At 39.6% G+C, this 18,712-nt stretch overlaps 1 protein-coding gene across 3 annotated transcripts in view; it reads right to left on the reverse strand.

Moving 5' to 3' along the window:
* Positions 1 to 18,712, reverse strand: part of JADE3 (jade family PHD finger 3) — a 63,431-nt gene that overhangs the window by 30,872 nt on the left and 13,847 nt on the right. Inside the window, exons 2-4 of one of the 3 annotated variants that reach the window (XM_039725719.1) lie at positions 15,720 to 15,772; positions 1,635 to 1,694; positions 431 to 513 (exon numbers count right to left, since the gene is read on the reverse strand). In XM_039725719.1, the coding sequence (XP_039581653.1) occupies positions 431 to 513; positions 1,635 to 1,683 (132 nt within the window). In that variant the 5' untranslated portion in view covers positions 1,684 to 1,694; positions 15,720 to 15,772. Of the gene's footprint in view, positions 1 to 430; positions 514 to 1,634; positions 1,695 to 12,552; positions 12,987 to 15,719; positions 15,848 to 18,712 lie in introns of those variants that run through there. The other 2 variants (XM_039725718.1, XM_039725720.1) reach the window with 2 other exon arrangements.

Genomic DNA, 18,712 nt, shown 5'->3' on the forward strand with positions numbered 1-18,712 from the left:
CAAAATAGCTACACTGACAGTAAAAAGCCAAGAGTAACAAAGTAGCAAATACTGCATATACATATCCTACCCACTTAAGTGTCCTACTGTTTTATCCTGAAGCAGAAAGACAGTATCTTTCCCAAATACATACATATGAATGGCTCTTGAATTGTAACACCATACCAGCTTTTGTCAATTTCAAAATGATATTAAAATTCCAGGTAAAGAACAGGCTACATGTTACTATCTGCAAATGCCCTAAGTCATTGTGGTCCATCAAACATCAGAGTTCCTATAATACTCACACAGTGAGGAAAATAAGGGTTCACAGAGAATTTGACAGGTGACAAAGGACTCACCAGCACTAGATTCATAGCTCACTTCTTCAAGGCTTAGAAACATGAAAACTGTATAAAAGAAAACTACCAGTGACCAACCCAGTTCTTACCTCAGCAGGCTTCTTTTGTTCATTTGCTGGTGTTTTTGACTTGCTCCTGTACTTAGAACAAGAAGAAAAGGAAGTAGAAGGACCTGTTTAAAAAAAAAGAAAAAATAAAAAAGGATCATTATGGCTTGGTTCAATTCATTTAATTTTTCCAGTGAAACACCAGGCCCTCCATCTCTTGAATTACAATTTTTGACAAGATGTGGGCAAAAAAAACCTGTTAGGCAGTCTGTAGGCTTAATTTCAGCTCTTCCTGTTCCACTCGTTCTTTATAAAACCACAGCACACGAAGTTTATGGGTACACTCTGCTCTGCCCAATACAAGCATGAGTAAACAGAAATAAGCAGACAGACTGCTTTCCTTCATTTAGCTCTTTTCTAACAAAGTAGAAGGAAGAAAACAGAGCTTGAAAATGCTCAAAAAAAAACCCTGAAGAATAAAGCAATGATACTAAAATGTGCTAAAGAGAGATGCAAAAAACCCATAGTGTGATATCTTTGATGTTTCTGGCAAAATGTTATTTCAGCAGAGGATACATCAATGACTTGCAGTGAATAAGACAATGAATCATTAACATGTATAGAGCTGCTAGATAGACACAGGTTTATACGAAACAAACAAGACCCTGTCACACAGGGTTTTTCTGTTTTGGGTTTCTTGCAGATAAAATTGAAACATATTCAGGCAGATGTCTGCCAAGGAACACTTGAAGTGTAACTTTATACTAAGCTGTTGAACAGACTGAAGTGGAGTAGATCAAGAACTAGTATGAGATAACATAACAATACACTGATTATAATTCTAACACATTAATGCTCATGTAGCTTGCCACCCCCAACTATTTTAATGTTGAAGCTCTGCATACCATGAGACAACGGGATTCTTTTTTAAAAAATAATCACAGAATAGAACCCTGGGCAGTAAAATTTCTCTTGATTTACAGATTTCTTCTTGCCAAATATGAATGAGAAAGACAAGTTTTTCTTAAAATTCTAGTTATACTCAAAACTCCCCTTATAAGATCCTTTACCTTTTTTTCCTCCTATGACATGATTCAGAACACCAAAGACCGCAAATGCAAAAAGAAATCAATCAAGAAACATATTTTTTTTTAAATTTTAAGAGGTTAAACAGTTTGCCCTCAAACCACAGAGGGAAACCACAAGGGGGTGATAGACCAAAGAAAAACTAGCAGGTATTACTTACTCTCATTGTCTGAACTGTCACTGGTGCTTAGATGCCTGTGGCGTTTCATCCTGACGCATCCTAAAGAGAAAATAAACAAGCTGATGACTACTGTTCTACCAGAAAATCACTGGCTGCTGGTTGACGCCAAGTTCTTCAAACTAAAGGCAAAGCTCCTCTGAAGAGGTCTCAGGCATAGAAACAATCCCAGTTCAGTCACTATGTTTTATTTCTGCAAGCAACTATTAAATCACAATACTATTTGTGAAACTGAGCACCCTCAAAACCAGCATGCCTCTGCTGGGCAGAGCCTGCTTTTAATTTTGCAGAAATAAGTGCAACCCGCCAGCTGATTCCCGGCAGGGCATGAGCGGTGCACCGCTCCACTCAATGTCCCATCTGTTCAGCTGGAGGAAGAGTTGCCATGGTGGCAGTAGCTAGCTGAGAGACGGGTGGAGGCCAGGAAATAAGGTGGATGCACAGCAAGGCAAGGATTTAGAAATATAACACACCTTAAAAAAAACTAAACAAACAAACAATCAGAAAGAAACTTTACGGCATCGATGCAAAGCAAAAGGCAGATTTTAAATAGTGACAATCATAGAAAGCAGTGACTGATGCCATTTAAGTCATCTGACCACCATTTATTTCATAAGTAATATGGTTTTCAGAAGTTTGAGAAGGGATCAAGAGTATCACTTAGAAATACTTCAGTGGCACTGCATCAGCTGCATTAAAAAAAGGTTTTGAACTTTTCGAAATTAATTTTTCAGCATGTAATGCTATAGAGAGAGAGGAAGAACTTTCTGCACCTCTACTTAGTAAAATAAAAATCAAAACAGTTATCAGCTATATACTCTAAACAAGTGTCAAGAAAAATCCATATATATTCTTACTAGTCCTGCCACTCTATAATATTCAATGTTACATTTGTTAACTAAGGTTCAATAACAATTTACAATTAATAGCAGTAAATAAAAATCACCCCTATGTTTGTAATGGATTGAATGAGAAAATCAATAAGGAAAAGAAGTAAAAAGTAATTCTGCAGCAATATACAAGAACTCTGTTTTGGTGGGTTTTTTTGCTTCTTTTTAAGCAGAGGATATCCTCAAGTAGGTTACAGATAGCTGAAGCTGAAATGTTTGAAGTACTCTAAGTGCCAGCTTGGCTACACCTGAAGTGTAAACAGCTTCATTGCTTAAACATAACCACATGCTATTAAAAAAAGCAACACAGTTGAATATCCTATTTGATAAGCACTCCACATTAGTTACTGTACAATGGGTCTTGAGATTATCCAAATACCACGGGATAAACAAGATCTCCAGATAAGAGAAGCCTGCCCAAAGGCTTTGAAGAGATTGAAATTGAATTGTTTGAGGCACAAGGGTTTAATTTAATGGAAAATTTCAGCAGTCTTTGTATATAAGAGAGTAAGTTTACTGAATCTAAATGCTAAATTACTTTGAGTGATCACTCAAAGTTTAAATCAATCCTTTCAGCCTGTTATATAAAAAGACATGGTCCACACTCCTGAAAGCTGACTAAGGAAACAATGCTTCCAGTTATCAAGAAAGCAGATACAGAATTTCTGAGTCAGGTATTTAACCTGGGGGGAAGACAAAGACACAGGACAAAGGTCATTTACATCATCACTTAAGGTATAAAATTCCATTACATAGCAAATAATTTCACATTATTTCACCTTCTCACAGATCAGGGAACATAGGGGAGACAAGGCAGTCATGCTATATGTGCAGACCAGTGTCCAAGAAAAGAGCAACATCAAAAATTAAACAGTCAAAACACCACGGGGCTTTGCTTCCAGCAAGCAATGTAAGGTAGCTTGTACAGATGAAGAAACTTCCATGAAGCTCTTGGACAAAAGCTGTTTGACATGTAGAAGGCACTTGTGTCAGAAGGACTTGTCTTTGTGCATGTTTTGGGGGCACCAGACTTGAAGTTTGCTGCAGGGTACTGAAGGCAGGTCTAGAAGACTACTTTCATATTGCCAGCTTGTGAAATTTAAAGGATTAGATAGATTTTGATTTTAAGGATTAGATAGATTTTAATTTAAAGGATTTGATAGATTTCACTCAAGAGCAAATAAAACTTACTGCCTGTTTGAGAGCTTGTACTCCAGGCCAAACACAGCCCCTTGGAGCATGCCAAGTCTCCCTAAAAAATGCAGGTTCTGCCCATGACAACTTATCTGCTGGCAGGTTTCATTTCCTGCCTTAAAGACTATCAGGTACATTAGAAGACCTTGGGAAACAACAAAAACAAGTGTCTTAGGGGAGTTGTGCAGTATTCCTCACTTCCATTTCTTACCAAGTAGCAAGCACTTCCATTTTTTAGCAAGAAATGGAAGTGCTTGCTACTTGCTTTGGTTTTATGTTCAGGTGAATTTTTTAGCAACTGTTAAAAGGTGTTGAAAGCTTACGGCAAGCGATTCCCATCTCTTAGAGCCTATATAAACATGCAGCAATAAAACCTTTTCACTCTGTACTAAGGACAGCTATGTGCAAAGTATAACATGAGCATTCAATTAAAGTAGGGTCAAACATGAGGTTGAGAGAGACAGCTACAGGACAGAACACCCAGGAAGCCTGGACTTCTGCCTGGGTGACTAGGAAAGAAGAGCAGAGATGCCTACGCTTCAAAGACAGCTTACATAGAAATGGCAAGTGTAACAAAACCTTTAGAACAGAAAGCTCACCTCTGCCAAAAACTCCATGAGAGCAGAAAAACAAACAAACACACACTCAACAAAAGTAACAAGCTGTAATTTGAGAACTGGGTTTGTAGCAGCTCAGGCAGGAGACTTACACCTCCATGATAGCAGACAGAAACAGAAAAAGTAGTCACTGAGGGCAAAAAAGCCCTGAATAGTCATAATACTGGATTACTGTCTGATTTTTTCAGCAATATTAACCACATCAACAGTGTACAAAAATCCACAGTTACAACAAATTACAGGTGTGCTGTGTTTGGTAAGACATGCTATTTAAGAGCCTAACAGGCTACAAATTCACCCTATGTCCCCACACGATGCAGGAGGACCCAGAGCCTCCGCACCATTCAGCAAAGACCACCTCCACAGGGGATTTCACTTTTCTTTTTAACAGAGAACCACTCTGCTGTCCCCTTGTGCACACTGGGACTGCCACACAACTTCCAGCTCAGTTACACCCCAAGGCATGAGGGCTCATCAGAAAGGCTCCCTGATAATGATGCTTCCATTCCCTAGACATTAGAGAGGGATCCCAGTGACATCCGTTCAGTGGGAAAGCTCCTGCCTCACTTTACCTGCCTTTGAAGAACGGAGAAGAATCAGAAGCTGCTCAATTCAGAAATACTCCCCCCTGCCATGAAAATTGTCAACCTTTCCCAGCTTCAGTCCAAAATCTCCAGAGCAGACTGGCATCCTTCAGTTTGTCCAGGAATTTTGCAAATGGACATGATGAACTTCTTGATTGAACAGACGTAAGTTTTAACATTGACACTCTCTAGCAGTTTCAGTGTACAAGCTAAGAAGTGTAAAGCAACTCAAGACTGAAACGTTGTTGCAGAGCAGAAGAGATGTGGCTCTGCCCCCCTCCCCTCAAAACGCCTGGAGAAAATCCTGGTTTCTCAGACACTAGATCATGATTCTCACTACCTTAGAAAATAAGTAGGAGTGCTTCGGCTGTGGATTTCAAGAGTGCACAGGCATTATAGGCAAGCACAGATTACCTCAAAAATTACCATTAAAAATACAAATATAATAAGTGGGTTTGTCCCTCCATTTTTTTTCTTTTTTACTCCACAGAGGGACTAACATCTTCTTAATCACTTGTATGACAACATACACAAATTCTAAAGATGTCCGCTCTCAAGGATCTTCTAAATGAAAACTGAAAAACAGAAGCAGCAGTAAGAAATCATCATGTCAAGGAAAAAAATGCTCAACTCTGCAGGCAATTACTGCAATGAAACATTTGCCAGCATCATTTTTAATATGAATTAGTAGAGTTATTCCTAAACTTGAACCATATTCTACACCTGTTGCACTTCTAACCTGCCAAGCCATGGCTGCACATTTATGCCAAATCTGTCTGAAACAGCTTAGGACACGAACTGCAACTTTAAAAAAGAGAAATCAGCATCACTGCCTGCTGTCACCTTAACAACTGAACACAGGTCAAGATGCCCTGAACTTTTTTGTGTGTTTAAGCAGAAAACACCCCCAGGAAAACAGCCACAGAGAGCAACACTGCACTGCCAGCTTTCCCTGGCTTCCACGAGGCTCCCACACATATTGGGAATTTTGCCCTGGAGACAGAATCGATGCTTGTATCCAACACATCACTGCACTTTCAAGGAAAGCCAGGAAAAAGCCACCCTGAACACACCTGGCTGAAATGAAAACATGAATCCCAACCTCAGAGGAATCAACACCTCAGCCAGCATGTGCAAGAATCTTAAGATAGTAACACTGGTATTTCCAAAAATCTAAGGGATATGTGTTGTAATTAACGTGTTCTAAGTTATGTTTACTCCTTTTTGCTTGTTCACAAGTATTTGCACTGCTAAAGTGAACAAGAAGCAGCCACTTGCCTCTACCACCAGTCTCTCCCACCCTGAAGAAAATCAATGTATCACTGACTTAAGGCACTTCCCACTTTTCAAAAGCTAGTTACCATGGATTACTCCAAAAAAAATCACTCAAGCAGCACATGTAAGTAGCAGACAGGTAACAAAATTTAAAGCCTTATTCAAAACAAAAACCCATATCAAATACCTGCAGAAACAAGATATTTTTTTCATTTTCAATTTACATCAGAGTAAACAACTAAATTTACCAAATAAACTGTTACATTTAGCTTCTTTTTCTAATGCATTCCTCTGGATAGTTCATCAGTAACAGCAGACACAAGGATGAGATATCACAGAGTCTGAATTTGTACAGCATATTAGGCAAGACATCAGTGACAAGCACACAAAATGAATCCTTACAGCCAGCCAAGATTTCTGAACAAAACAGTATCTCCAAGGAATAGCTGTGCTTCCTGGCTTCAGTTTGTTGCAGACAAAGGTTAAATACATCCATACACTACTCAGTACCTGTTAGGACCTATAAAGATGGAAAAGACAGAACCAGAAAATTCAAGAAACTGTTGAGCAAATATATCCTAGACCTGTGAGATTTTACTTCTTCACATCTTAAAATAGCCTGACAAAAATGGAATTGGCCACAACACTATGGAAATTTTTTAGTGGGACAAAAAGTAACCTACTTTATTTTATTAAAAAGAGAAACAGCATCTATGTATGAAAACCAAATGACAGGGTACATGCAAATTTCAGATTAGAATTCTGTACTTACATTTTTACAATATGGCTTGTCTACAAAAAAAAATTTAAAAAAAAAAGGCAGAGGCAGTAGGTAGCAATTTCCAAGTCTCCAAAATGTGGTTTATGTAACTGTTAAATTTAGATTAGGAAGCAAATTATCTTGAAAGGTCTCCAGGAAATGTAGTACAGTAAAACCATTTAAATAGGTCAGATTTCATAGTCAACTGCCAGGGAAATTACAAAATATGAATAGAGTTAATACAACCTTTCAAATAACTAGAGGAAGAGAGATCACTCGTGTTTGGGTTTTTTATTATTATTTTTTAATATCCTATCCAATCTCACAAAAAGGCTATATAAACTGGAAAAAATACTCACTTAGAACATGGCGTAGCAATATTTGCTACACTGAAAAGGTTTGAAAGGTTAAACAATTCACAGAAGAGGATGATCAACAAACAAAGTAACAACCTTAACAATTCTGTGATTGCTCTTTTATTTCACTCTGACCAGAAAATTCTTAAAAATTGGTAGTATACTCCTACTCTACTCAAGAAGTCCATAATAGAGTGACCACATCTATCCTAGTCTCCCCTAACTCCCAAAATAAAACAATGAACTATTTTGTGAAGCTTGTTCTGGGCCCACCACAAAATAAAATTTTTCTTGCTACTATTCCATACTGTCTTGATAAATGAAATAATCTGTAATTCAGCAAAGGAGGAATGCACCAGATTTTAGAAGCAGCAGTACCAGCAACAGCCAATTCCTTTGTCATTAGGCAGTAAGTAATTGTAGCAAGCAAGGAAGTGCACATTACAGAAATCTGGCTAATAACATGGGTCTATATGAAATGCAGTAGCAACAAGACATAGTCTCAAACTCTGTCTTCCTTGCAGGCTGCATCTTTATATAAAGCAATTCAGGAGCTGCCTCAAAGGTACTGAAGGTTTAAAAAGCAGAAGAAAAAAAGAAGTCCAAAATATCATATTCTAACATTACTTATCCCCTGAAATTGTTAAATTCTAAATTGGACTGAAGTAATCTGATAGATCATAAAACTAGGATGAAGAAACCCCAAATATAATCACACATGCACATTCATTGTGGATTATGGGCCAAAAGGGAACCCTGACATCATTTCATGTGCCCTTCTATCATGACGATCCATCATTCAGCCCAGTGCCAAGTACTTAGTGATCATCACTTCGCCTTCCAAGTATAAAAAGAGGGTGATGCTACTTCACATTAATAATGTGCTTTGACGAAAATAAAACACAGCATGCTCCAAGTACCTTTCTTACCTTGAAAAGAGAAGTACATTTTTAATTTCTGGTACCACATCCATGCACTGACCCACTGCAAGGGCAGGGGAGCAGATTTACATCGGAGGCCTTCTGAACTGCCTCACACCAAGCAGCTTGTTAAAAACCAGAAATCCTCAGAAGAACAAATCACCAGCAACACGTGCAGTGCCACCTTACCTCAGCAGAAACTCTCCAGGAGGCTACAAAGAAATTACACTGTACTGACTTCCCAGTGTTTTCCTGACACCCAGCAGTGACTGAGCAGCCTTATTTTCATCTTTGAGAAAAGCTACACATGTTGGCCTGTACACAGAACAGCCAGGTGGGCCAGGCTTAGATGGAAATATTTCTGCCCATTAAACATGCAGTTCTAGCATTAGCATCCTGAAGACAACACTGATCTGGGCAGTCAATTAGAACAAAAATAAACAACATCAGACTGTCATTAACTCAAGCAAATACACCACTGTGTACGTGGTTCTGAGCTACTCTCTGCTTCAGTCCTCATTATCAGTTTTCTACTCCTGAACACAACATCGGTTTTATATCAGCTGTTTATTAACAGGACTATTATTTTCTTAAAACAGCAGCAGAGATTTGGACATACAAAATTATTTCCTTCAAAATTGCATTTGAATGCTTTTATATTATTTTAATATAAAAGAAAAAAAACCCAAATCCCTTCCTTCCCTAGAACCACAACCAGTCTGGTGCTGCCTGGCATCACCACGCTTACACACCAGAAGTGTGTCTGCGTGGCTGCAGCCCGGTGAACACTCCTCACACCCACCCTCCCAGCTCTTCTGGCATCAATCCCAGGCAGGGAAAAGGCTAAAATGAGGGTGCATCCCTCAGGAAAGGGAGTCACAGCCCTCAGAAGGTTACTGTGCCTGCCCACCCCAGCCAGGTCCATCTCATTGCTGTAGGTCCCTCCCTGGGGGAGCAAGGAAGTCCCCACCAGGATGAAACAAGGAACAAGTTCCCAATGGGAAAGTCACAATGGGAAGCGGTGGTGCTTGTTTGATACTGAACAAACAAGCACCACCACGTGCTGAGGTGACCATTGTCAACAGAGGGATGCCACTGCAGCTCTCACTTCCTCAGCTCAGCATCACATAAACTGTCTCTTGTCAGGTTGTTGGAAACAACACAGCAGCTAATCAATCCCTGAAGGAGTTGCCCATGAGGCAGGGGCCAGCTCACATACAGCCCTCTAACTGCACCTGCACCAGGTGCCATGGAATAGCACCTACCCCAGTTCCTCATGCTCTGGAAGCTCATCCACTCACAAGAGCCCTCATCTGGGGAGACACAGTTATTGAACATGTCCTGTCTGTTTTACAGGACTTCCTTGGAAGAAAATTCATACCTGATTTAACACTAAGACGTTCAAGAACCAAGGGACAAAAGAAGAAAAGAAAATCCCACAAAGCCCATGTACTACACAAAGCTAAGGACAACATCTACTTTGAAGAACGGCAGATGTGGATGCACTGCTCCTAAAAATGGACCAGAACAGATCATCACACCCTACGCTAAGCCAGGCAAACAAGGGGCTGACTGCCCAAGGGGTTCAACACCCAAAGACAGCCATGTGCCCTGTATCTGCAAGGAGACTGCAGCCACAGGCATGCCAAGCACTGGTGAGAAACAGGAGCAGCACACGCTTCACCAATATGACTGGGCAGAAAAACCTCTCAGCGCTTAGCTGGGCTTTCTATTTTAAGAACTGGTATGATTCACGTTACCTTGGCTCTAAGTGTTTTTCAGTCTTCACCATATCTACCCTCATGATAAGCTCATATTAAGCAAGCACTAAAAGCCCTGACATTTCAGAGCTGCAGAGCAGCCATACATCACGCTGGAGCCTCCAGCATCAGCAAGCAGCTGCATCCAGGTCTCCCAAGTGCATATTCTGTGACCTTGTCACTCACTGCCCTTCCTGTGCTGATGCACATGTGGAAAAATATAGCAGAAAAATCCTTGTGATGCACTAAGTATTGTTCTGCTGTTGCACAATGATGAAACTGCAGGGAGAGGGGAGATGGGGACAAAAGAAACCCCACAGAAGTATCCCTACTTAACTGAAAATTAAGCAATAACCAGCATTAGACTAGTTCAAGTGAAGCTCCACTTTGCCCCATCTGCCTGATGCTGCCAGCAGTTGCCCACTTGTATCTTCTTCTTTTCTTCAGCTGTACTAATGCATGCTTTCACGACAAAATACAGTACTAGTATTGCAGCTAGATCACAGGCAGGAAATATTACCAAAGAAGGAAGGATCTAGAAATGTATGTGCTATTTGGGATTATGAAAAACAACTTTTCTATTAATAGCATAGGCAACACAGTTCTTATATCCTACAAAATACTTGCTTAAAATAATAATTTAATTTTTTTGTACTTGCTAATAAATACATTAAAGTAGGTTTCACTGTTCTTGTTTTGTTCTTTTCAAATCTCAAATAAAAGAATCAACAACAGCAGCCTGCACTAAATATTTTATCCGTTTCAACTCATTTTTTTTGTTACTTATAATGCTTTGAAGAGGCTAACCACTTCACTGCAAAATTTTGCATCACCAACAAAACCTGAAGGATTGTAAAAGGCAGAAAACATCAATATGCATCTTTATACCCTACACAAAGAAAGTAAGAACACAATTATTTTCCTGCAGGAAACATTAGGTTGATAATTTCTTTCCTTATCTGCCAAGAAATGGCTGTCATTTACAAGCTGAAATAAATCTGTATGCTAAAGTTTTACTCGAGTAAAAAGAGTGCACCAAGGGGATCATTGGATAGGAACAATTAAAGGACATGTACTGCCACAGCCAGAACTCTAAACAGTATTTGGAGTATTTCAAATCTCTGGTTGAATACTCACATTCTTCTAGATTTTCATTTCACACAATATGTATATGCAATTGCATTATTATTTTGGTTCTCCATGTCAAAACATCACAGCACGAGAAAACATTTATTATAAAGTTTTTTAAAATACTTTTTAGTTTAGGTTAGTTTTTTTAAAAAAACCTTTGTAGAGATTAAAAATCTGTTTCAGTAACTAATGATTTAAAATTGATTTTAATGTCTGGTTAATTAAATTAATGTTATGTACTACAATCTGTAATATATAACACATCAGAGGACACAGAGGATCTTTCAGTCAAAGACTTAAAATAGATTTATAAAAATAAATACCATTCCAGGTTTCTCTATATCACCAAACTGAGGTGGAGAAAAAACACTATGAAAGATGTACTGTGGCCAACTGATGTTTGTCCATTTTATTTTTATTTTTCTGCTATGTACAAAGTAGAGGCAGAAACAAGTATTTTTCTCTGTCACAACACAAGCTGCAGCAATGACTAAATAAGTAACACACTTGTTCACGGGGGTGATACTACCCTGAAAAGAGAAAAGGACAATTCTATTTGCCCAAGGTTTCAAAAGTGCCACATCTTGTTTGGGAAAGCAGTCAAGAGATGCATCCTGAAAACCACATAAGGCTCCATTTCTCATCAAATGGCCAAGTTGAAGCCAAAGTAGTTTAATATTTTTAGTGAGGGGACACACTGATCAGGACTGACCATTAACAGTCCTCTAAATTCCTCCTTCCTCTTCTGTTCTGTGGGAATAAACAAGATTTAAACAACTAAGACTAGGTCAACGCTATTCTACTGTTCCTTGTAGAAAACATGTCCTTCTCAAGCTGTGCTGAAGCTGAGCTGATGCACGTGGCTTTTTTGGCACAGGAGAAAAGGTTCCAACCCACAGAGTGGATCACAAAGAACATGGGGACTTGAACGGGGCGACTCAAAGTAAAGGAGAACACTCTCCATCCCCTGAGGATAAGGAACTATCCACAGCTGACCTTCCAAAACTGCCAAGGTGTGAGGACATGAGTCTGCCTCCAAAGCAGGTCTCTTGTCTTCACTCCTGTACTGGCAAGAATGGAAATGCCGACAAGCCATAGAAGTAGGAAGGTGTTTCACTACATGTTTACTCATTTGCTAAGAGCTACAAGATGCTGCAGCTGCTGCAATTGAATCCCATGCTGTCAAGTACAGTACTAAAATCTCTGCTGAGAAACAGGAAAAGAGGTTCCAACTGAAAGTACAACTATGAAACTGAACAAAACAAACAAAACCACCTTTACAGCAGCATCACTCTTAAGACTCCATGATGCAATGCAAAACCTGCAGCAGGTATGTTTTGTACACGCAACTCCACCTGGTCAGGGAGGTTTTCATAAACCTGTAAAGAAGCTGCCTTCTCTGCAGGCTCTTACCTTGCCCAGCTGCAGGACAAGGGGCAGACTGCAGCTGTACCAGTTACCAGGGGCTCTGCAAAGGAGAGAAGGCACAATCAAGCCTGCACTTGGGCTGGGGCAGAATAAAACCACCCCAGACTCAAGCTATCCACCTCCCAAGCTCTGCAACACCAGAAGTGACTGGCTGTTCACAGAGAAGCTGTGATATGGTAGCAGATCACAAATCAGGCACATGCAGCTGCTCCCTCAGCCATCTCTGCCAGTGAGGCAGAGTGCTGGTGGCCCATCCCAACACTGACTCTGGTTTCTAGTTAATACATACACAGCCACACCACAGCACCTGTGAGACACTTCCAGGTCTGAAGAAGATGAAAACACATACATTAATTGAATGTCTTTAAAAATACAGTACTTGGACATTCCCAAATCACCTGTAGCAAATACTGTAGGAGGAGAACAGCACATTGATGCAAGAGAGGCATTCTTCTGGGAAGGCCCAAGAGCAGCAGCAACAAGCACCAACACCAGCCTGTCTGGTTTCATTTGCTACACCCACTCAGTGACACAGAGAAAGCTTTATGGATGAGCAACATTAGTGGATCACTCATTCAGGCTAAGTGCAAGGCAGCATCTTCTAGTTCCCTCAACACCACTGGAGAAATATTTGTAAAATGTGAACCCCCAACTACAGCTCTAAGGAAAGTTTACCATGGTTTTAGGGTAAGAGATGAAACAGACTATCTATGAAAGGAGGATGCAGAAGAGGGGAGATCTGTTTTAAGTGGCAAAGAGAAGAAACAGAATGAAGAGACTACTCAGCTTCCCATGGCCCAGCAGACAAGGAAAACAAAGTTACAGAAGAAACTTCAAGGGAAAGTAACTAAATGAAGGAAAAAAAGTAATTATGTACAAAATGACTTTGAGAAACTCCATACTATGGCATATTGCAGAGGTTGAAAGGCAAACAGATTGAAGAAAATTAGGCAAAATAGAGAACAAGGGCTATTAAACACAATGTCATATCAATCTGCTGGAAATCTCAATATCAAAATTTTACAAGAAACAGACTCAACAGAACTTTATAATGCTTTCTTTCCCAAGGTGTCTGCTGCTTACTATTATCAGAGACAGCAACTGGCCTAATTGAGTAAGGTAAATCATCTGAAACTACACATACTCATAACCCATTAATTCCTCTTGTGCCATGGATTTCACTGTTTTTTAATTCATCACTTTCTAATCTGACCTCCGTGGACTACAGATTGGGTAGGTGTCTATAAGGCTGTGATAAATATTGAAATGAGTATGTTTATCAGATAAGACTTTGATTATGATGAGCACAATCTCTGCTGACACCTGACATACTGTTGCCCTTAAAATTTGTTGATTGCTGTTCACAGAACTATTCTGGTCAAAATTATTAAGTAAAAGATTAGATCATTCCCAATGTACTTGAGTTGCTGATTTTTAGTTTTTTAAGGAGAAATCAAATAAACAGTTGTACAAATACAGCCTATACCTTAGAGCCCTATCCACTTGGGATTTTCTTTTGGGTTCTCTTCTATTCTACAGAGATTTAATCCCTTTAATAACTAAACTTCCAATTCCATGTCTCAAGTTTTCCCAAAGCTGGATAACTAATAGGGTCCTCATGTGATTCTTACAGGTTTATTATCTCAAATCTTTCCAAGATACACATCTGAAGTTATTCTGCCTCTCTCCTCCCTCATAAGGAAATAACTCAAAACCTCCAGCCAGCACTGTATTGCTGCACGCTTGAATTCTGCAAGCTAAACGCTCAAAAACCCACCTAAACTACTTAGAAAAATGTAACCATGCTTAAACTTTGCCCAAACAAAGCCCAAACATGATAGTGATCCATCTCATCTGAGCCATCAATTTCACTGGTGAAATCCATCTGAGGTTGTCTTTTCCAACTGCAATGGCAAAGCACAATGCATCACAGCCCTGCTAACAGCACAGAATCAGGTGGGAGGAGAGGCTGATGCTGGTTTTGTGTAGAAAAGAATTGCTAAGCCCTGACCCCTCGAAGACAAAGCGATGGTGCAAGAGTAGTCAAGGCCAAAGCTCTATTTGCAGAAAATCAATGGGTTATGCACAATAGCAGCTGCACTCAGATGTTCACAGCTCAGCTGGAGTCTGTAGATCTGGTCTCTAAATTCAGAGTATTTGACATTGAAAACTAGGAAGAAAACCCCAAAAAACAGTCCTCCCCTCCCCCCATTTAAAAAAAAAATTAAACGGTCGTAACAGAAGAAAGCTTTGATCTAAAATTCTTGAAATTGAGATGAGTGAATCCCTTCTCTTTGCCCCTCCTTATGATCTTTGGTAGCCAGCCAAATGGCTCAGCTTAGCTTTACTTTCCACATCAGTCCAAAAGTTGAATAAGTAATAAAACTTGCATGAGGAGAGGGCTTTATAATCACATTAGAGACATGCAAGGGAGACCGGTTACCTCGGTTCACCGGACAGCTTGAACAAGGCTTCATAATGAGGGACAGGTGTTGGCACCAATTAGGAACACTCAGCTCACCACTGACATTGGCCCCTCAAAGCATTGACTGCACTTTAATCCTCTAAACCACATAAAAGAAAAGCAGAGTGGGCAGACAAAAAAAAAAGTCTAAAAATGCCTCTGCAGTGAATTGAAATATTTTTGCTTACTTAAGGGAATAAAATAGAGTCACAAAGCTGCAGAAAGTTCACTATGAAGTATCTTGAATATATAAAGAATCTAAATCTTCTGTACAAGCAGTGTATCTAATTTTAGGAAGGGTATCACCATGCATTCATCATAACTATCAGAATTTATATCCAGAAAAGAATCACAGAATAAAAAGGAATAGAAGCAGCACATGTAAATACTGAAGTAAGATAAAATTATTCCATCTATGCCTACTAGCATTTCAAACTTTATGGGATACACAAGACAGATTTTAACTGAGATTATTAAGGAGTCCTGCAGGCTGAAAAGTTACTGTTAACAGCTTCTTTTATGACTTCCTCCCCTTTAAAAGACTTTATATTCCTTTAAAATTCAGAAAGCTTTCATTCAAAAGGTGATATTTGAAAGTTGAAGGTATATAGATTCAATTTACACATTGTAAACACCAACACACACATTTATTTATTTATTTTTAAGTATCAGTTCCTCCCTCACTTACATGCCAGGTCATGAGGTAGATGTTTTCGCTTCAGCTGATGACATCACAAGCTCCTAAAAAAATGAAAGGAGTGCTTTTAGGTAGTAGGAGTGACATCAGGCATTTCATGTTTGAGCTACAATTTAATTTTTGGCAAGTAAGTGAAGGTTGTATTAAATTTTTATTGCAACTTTCCCAAGCAAATTATATGTCCAGAATATAAAGCCTTAAATTCCACAATTCTCATTTGATATGTGGAAAAATGAAATGTATCAGCTACATGTGCACATACTATGATAAAAATGCAATAAGTACTACAGCTAAAAACAAATTTATAAGAATATTCTCAAAGTTGATTTTGCCATCCTCTTAACATGAATGGGAACCAACTTTACCAAAACCAACAAAATGAAATTTTAATTAGTGTTTTCTCTATCCTGTTTTGGGAATAAAACCACTTCAACAAACACATTCAGATGGATGCACACATTCAGCTGACTTAAGGTAGTGATTTCTCCTCATACACGGATGCCTTCTTCATTCAAGAGGGTCTTCTATGAACCACACATGCTTAGAAATTCACAGGAGGGCAAACTAAATAAGCATAGAGGGAAAGCTCCATGTGGCTCCTGATTTAATTCCCCACGACATTCCTCCAGACCTCTCCTTGACAATCCCGAATAGCTTAGCTTCCCTGGCAGGGATTCTGCTTACTCGCCCTTTTTAATCTAGTCCTGAGCCTTGAGCAATATTAAATATGGGAATAGAAGGAGTTTTTCCCCTCTACCAAGTGCCCACATTCCCCTCCTGCAGGATGATGCACATGTACGTTTTGTGCTCTATTGTAATGCACACGGCAAAGGCATTAAAGCTGTCACACCCAGCAGATGAGTCGCAGCACTCCTCAGAGATGTCAGCAGCCCAACCAAGGGCTGTCCTGGCAGGCAGTCTGCCCCATGCCTTGGAGCAAGAAGTTAACAAAAACAAGACAGCTATGAGCTGTGCAAGAAAGTATTAGAGAGCAAAGATGCAAGTAAAAACCAAGGAAGTGATAACTGCATACCCTGCCAGAAGAAAAAGAATTTCAAAAGGGGATATGACAATGTTTTTCTAACTGAAATAAGGCAGTTTCTGGCCGAAGTGTCAGCACCATACTCTAACATCTGCGCTCCTCCACCCATCTGGAGTACAAGAAAGATACAACCACCCATCCACTGAGGAGTGGCACAGATCCCATTACTTATTACAACTATTGTTGCTCAACTTAGGCTGTGGCATCAAAAGAAAACATTTCCTTACAATCTGAGGGGGGCAGGGTGGTGGGGAAGAAAAGGGGAACACATAATATATTACAGCTCCTGTCTGTTGACTATGCAAAATATGCAAAATTTTGAAGTTTTGTCTGTACTAATTCTCTTTGATTTAAAGTTTCACTTTTAGGTGTTTTTTGTGTTTCTGTGTTTGGTGTTTTCTTCTGATTTTTTTTTTTGGGGGGGTGGGGATGGGTAGGCAGCAGAGGTTCTTGGTTGGTTTGGGGGTTTGTTTCTTTTTTTTTTACATCTTCCTAAGTTCCTCTTCCCATCTTTCTGACATTCTCTGGCTATACCCCACATTAAGCAATTAACTTTGAGCAACACAAGATCTGTAGATCAAAGCAGTACCAGAGCCAAGGTTGCTGAAACATGAATCACACTATGTGGGTCGGGTTTTTAACTTGAGATAAGCAGACACACTCAGCCACCACCGCCACCACACATGTGGTCCGAAGCAATCCAGAGGTCCCTCCCAGCTCCATCCAGAGGGACCCAGCCCAGGGGCAGCAGGAACACCTGGCACTCAGGGAGTGGGGGTGACCAGAGGGGCTCGCTTTAACAGCCCACTGCTGCTCTGCTGGTACTACTGTGCCTCTACCCTCCAGCTAAGAAATGCCAAGAGCCTCACCCACAAAATGCACTGGAGGAAGGAGAGCAAGTGAAGAAAATAAGTAAATAATTAATAAATGGCTGGCTAAGTTCTCCAAACATGACTTTGAATGAATTTTTCTTATGACATATTTCATGATGGGATAATTCTTTAATGTCCCGTTTGAACCCATTTAATGTAAGTTTTCCATAGAAACACAAGCAAAGCCCTGGTTGTAGCAATTCAAATGGCATCATTAAAATGCAACACAGCCTACAACTTTTAAGTGTGAACAAAACCGCAGCTTTTGCCTCCCAGCTGAACCACAAAACTAATATATTTTTGAACTCTTCATTAAAAACACATTTATTTGCTCAGTCAAATGCCAAGATGAACTCTGAAATACTGGAAGGTTCAACTAAAAATTGTTTTCTTTCTCTAATCCTTACAGTATAGTCATAAGCTTCAGTCCCAACTTTACGTATTTCACAACCATGAACAAATACAAATAAAAAATGGGATGAAAAATACAGTTGCCCCCACAAAATACTATTTCCCCCCTCCTTGTTTTAAAAGCTTTAAATGCTATCTTAACATATTGATTAAGAAACACTAAATTAAGTCACCTCAAATTAATGATCAGGGGGTTCTTCCTCAACAGATTACAAAAAATGGAAGAATACCAACCTCCCAGTGAGCAGCAAATTCAGGAACAAGGTAAAGAATGCACAGAAGATGCTCACCCTCCCTTCCACACAGACTGCCAACAGACTTAACTCCTACTCTCCAGATGCATTTGAAAAAGTAATGGGCCAGCAACAGAAACTGTGGCATGAAGAAACAGGAAAAAAAAAATCATAGGAGCTAAAGGACAGTGTAGACACAGAAAACAAACTTAGAAATGCACAGTAGCTTTTCATAAATACTGCCTGGAAACTAAGCGTCACCAGGGAAAAAAGCATCAGCAAGATTTATTTCTTAAAATACAACTTATAACAACAGAAGGCCACTTGGAACACAGATCTATTTTTGTAGTTATCACTACTGTTATACTATCACTCTCTCTGTAATTTACCACAGTGCTTACCAACAGCCAAGCCACCACAACAAGA

The sequence above is a fragment of the Passer montanus genome, unplaced genomic scaffold (assembly GCF_014805655.1).
Source record: "Passer montanus isolate IOZ18808 unplaced genomic scaffold, ASM1480565v1 scaffold56, whole genome shotgun sequence".
In the NCBI taxonomy this organism is placed as follows: Eukaryota; Metazoa; Chordata; class Aves; order Passeriformes; family Passeridae; genus Passer; species Passer montanus.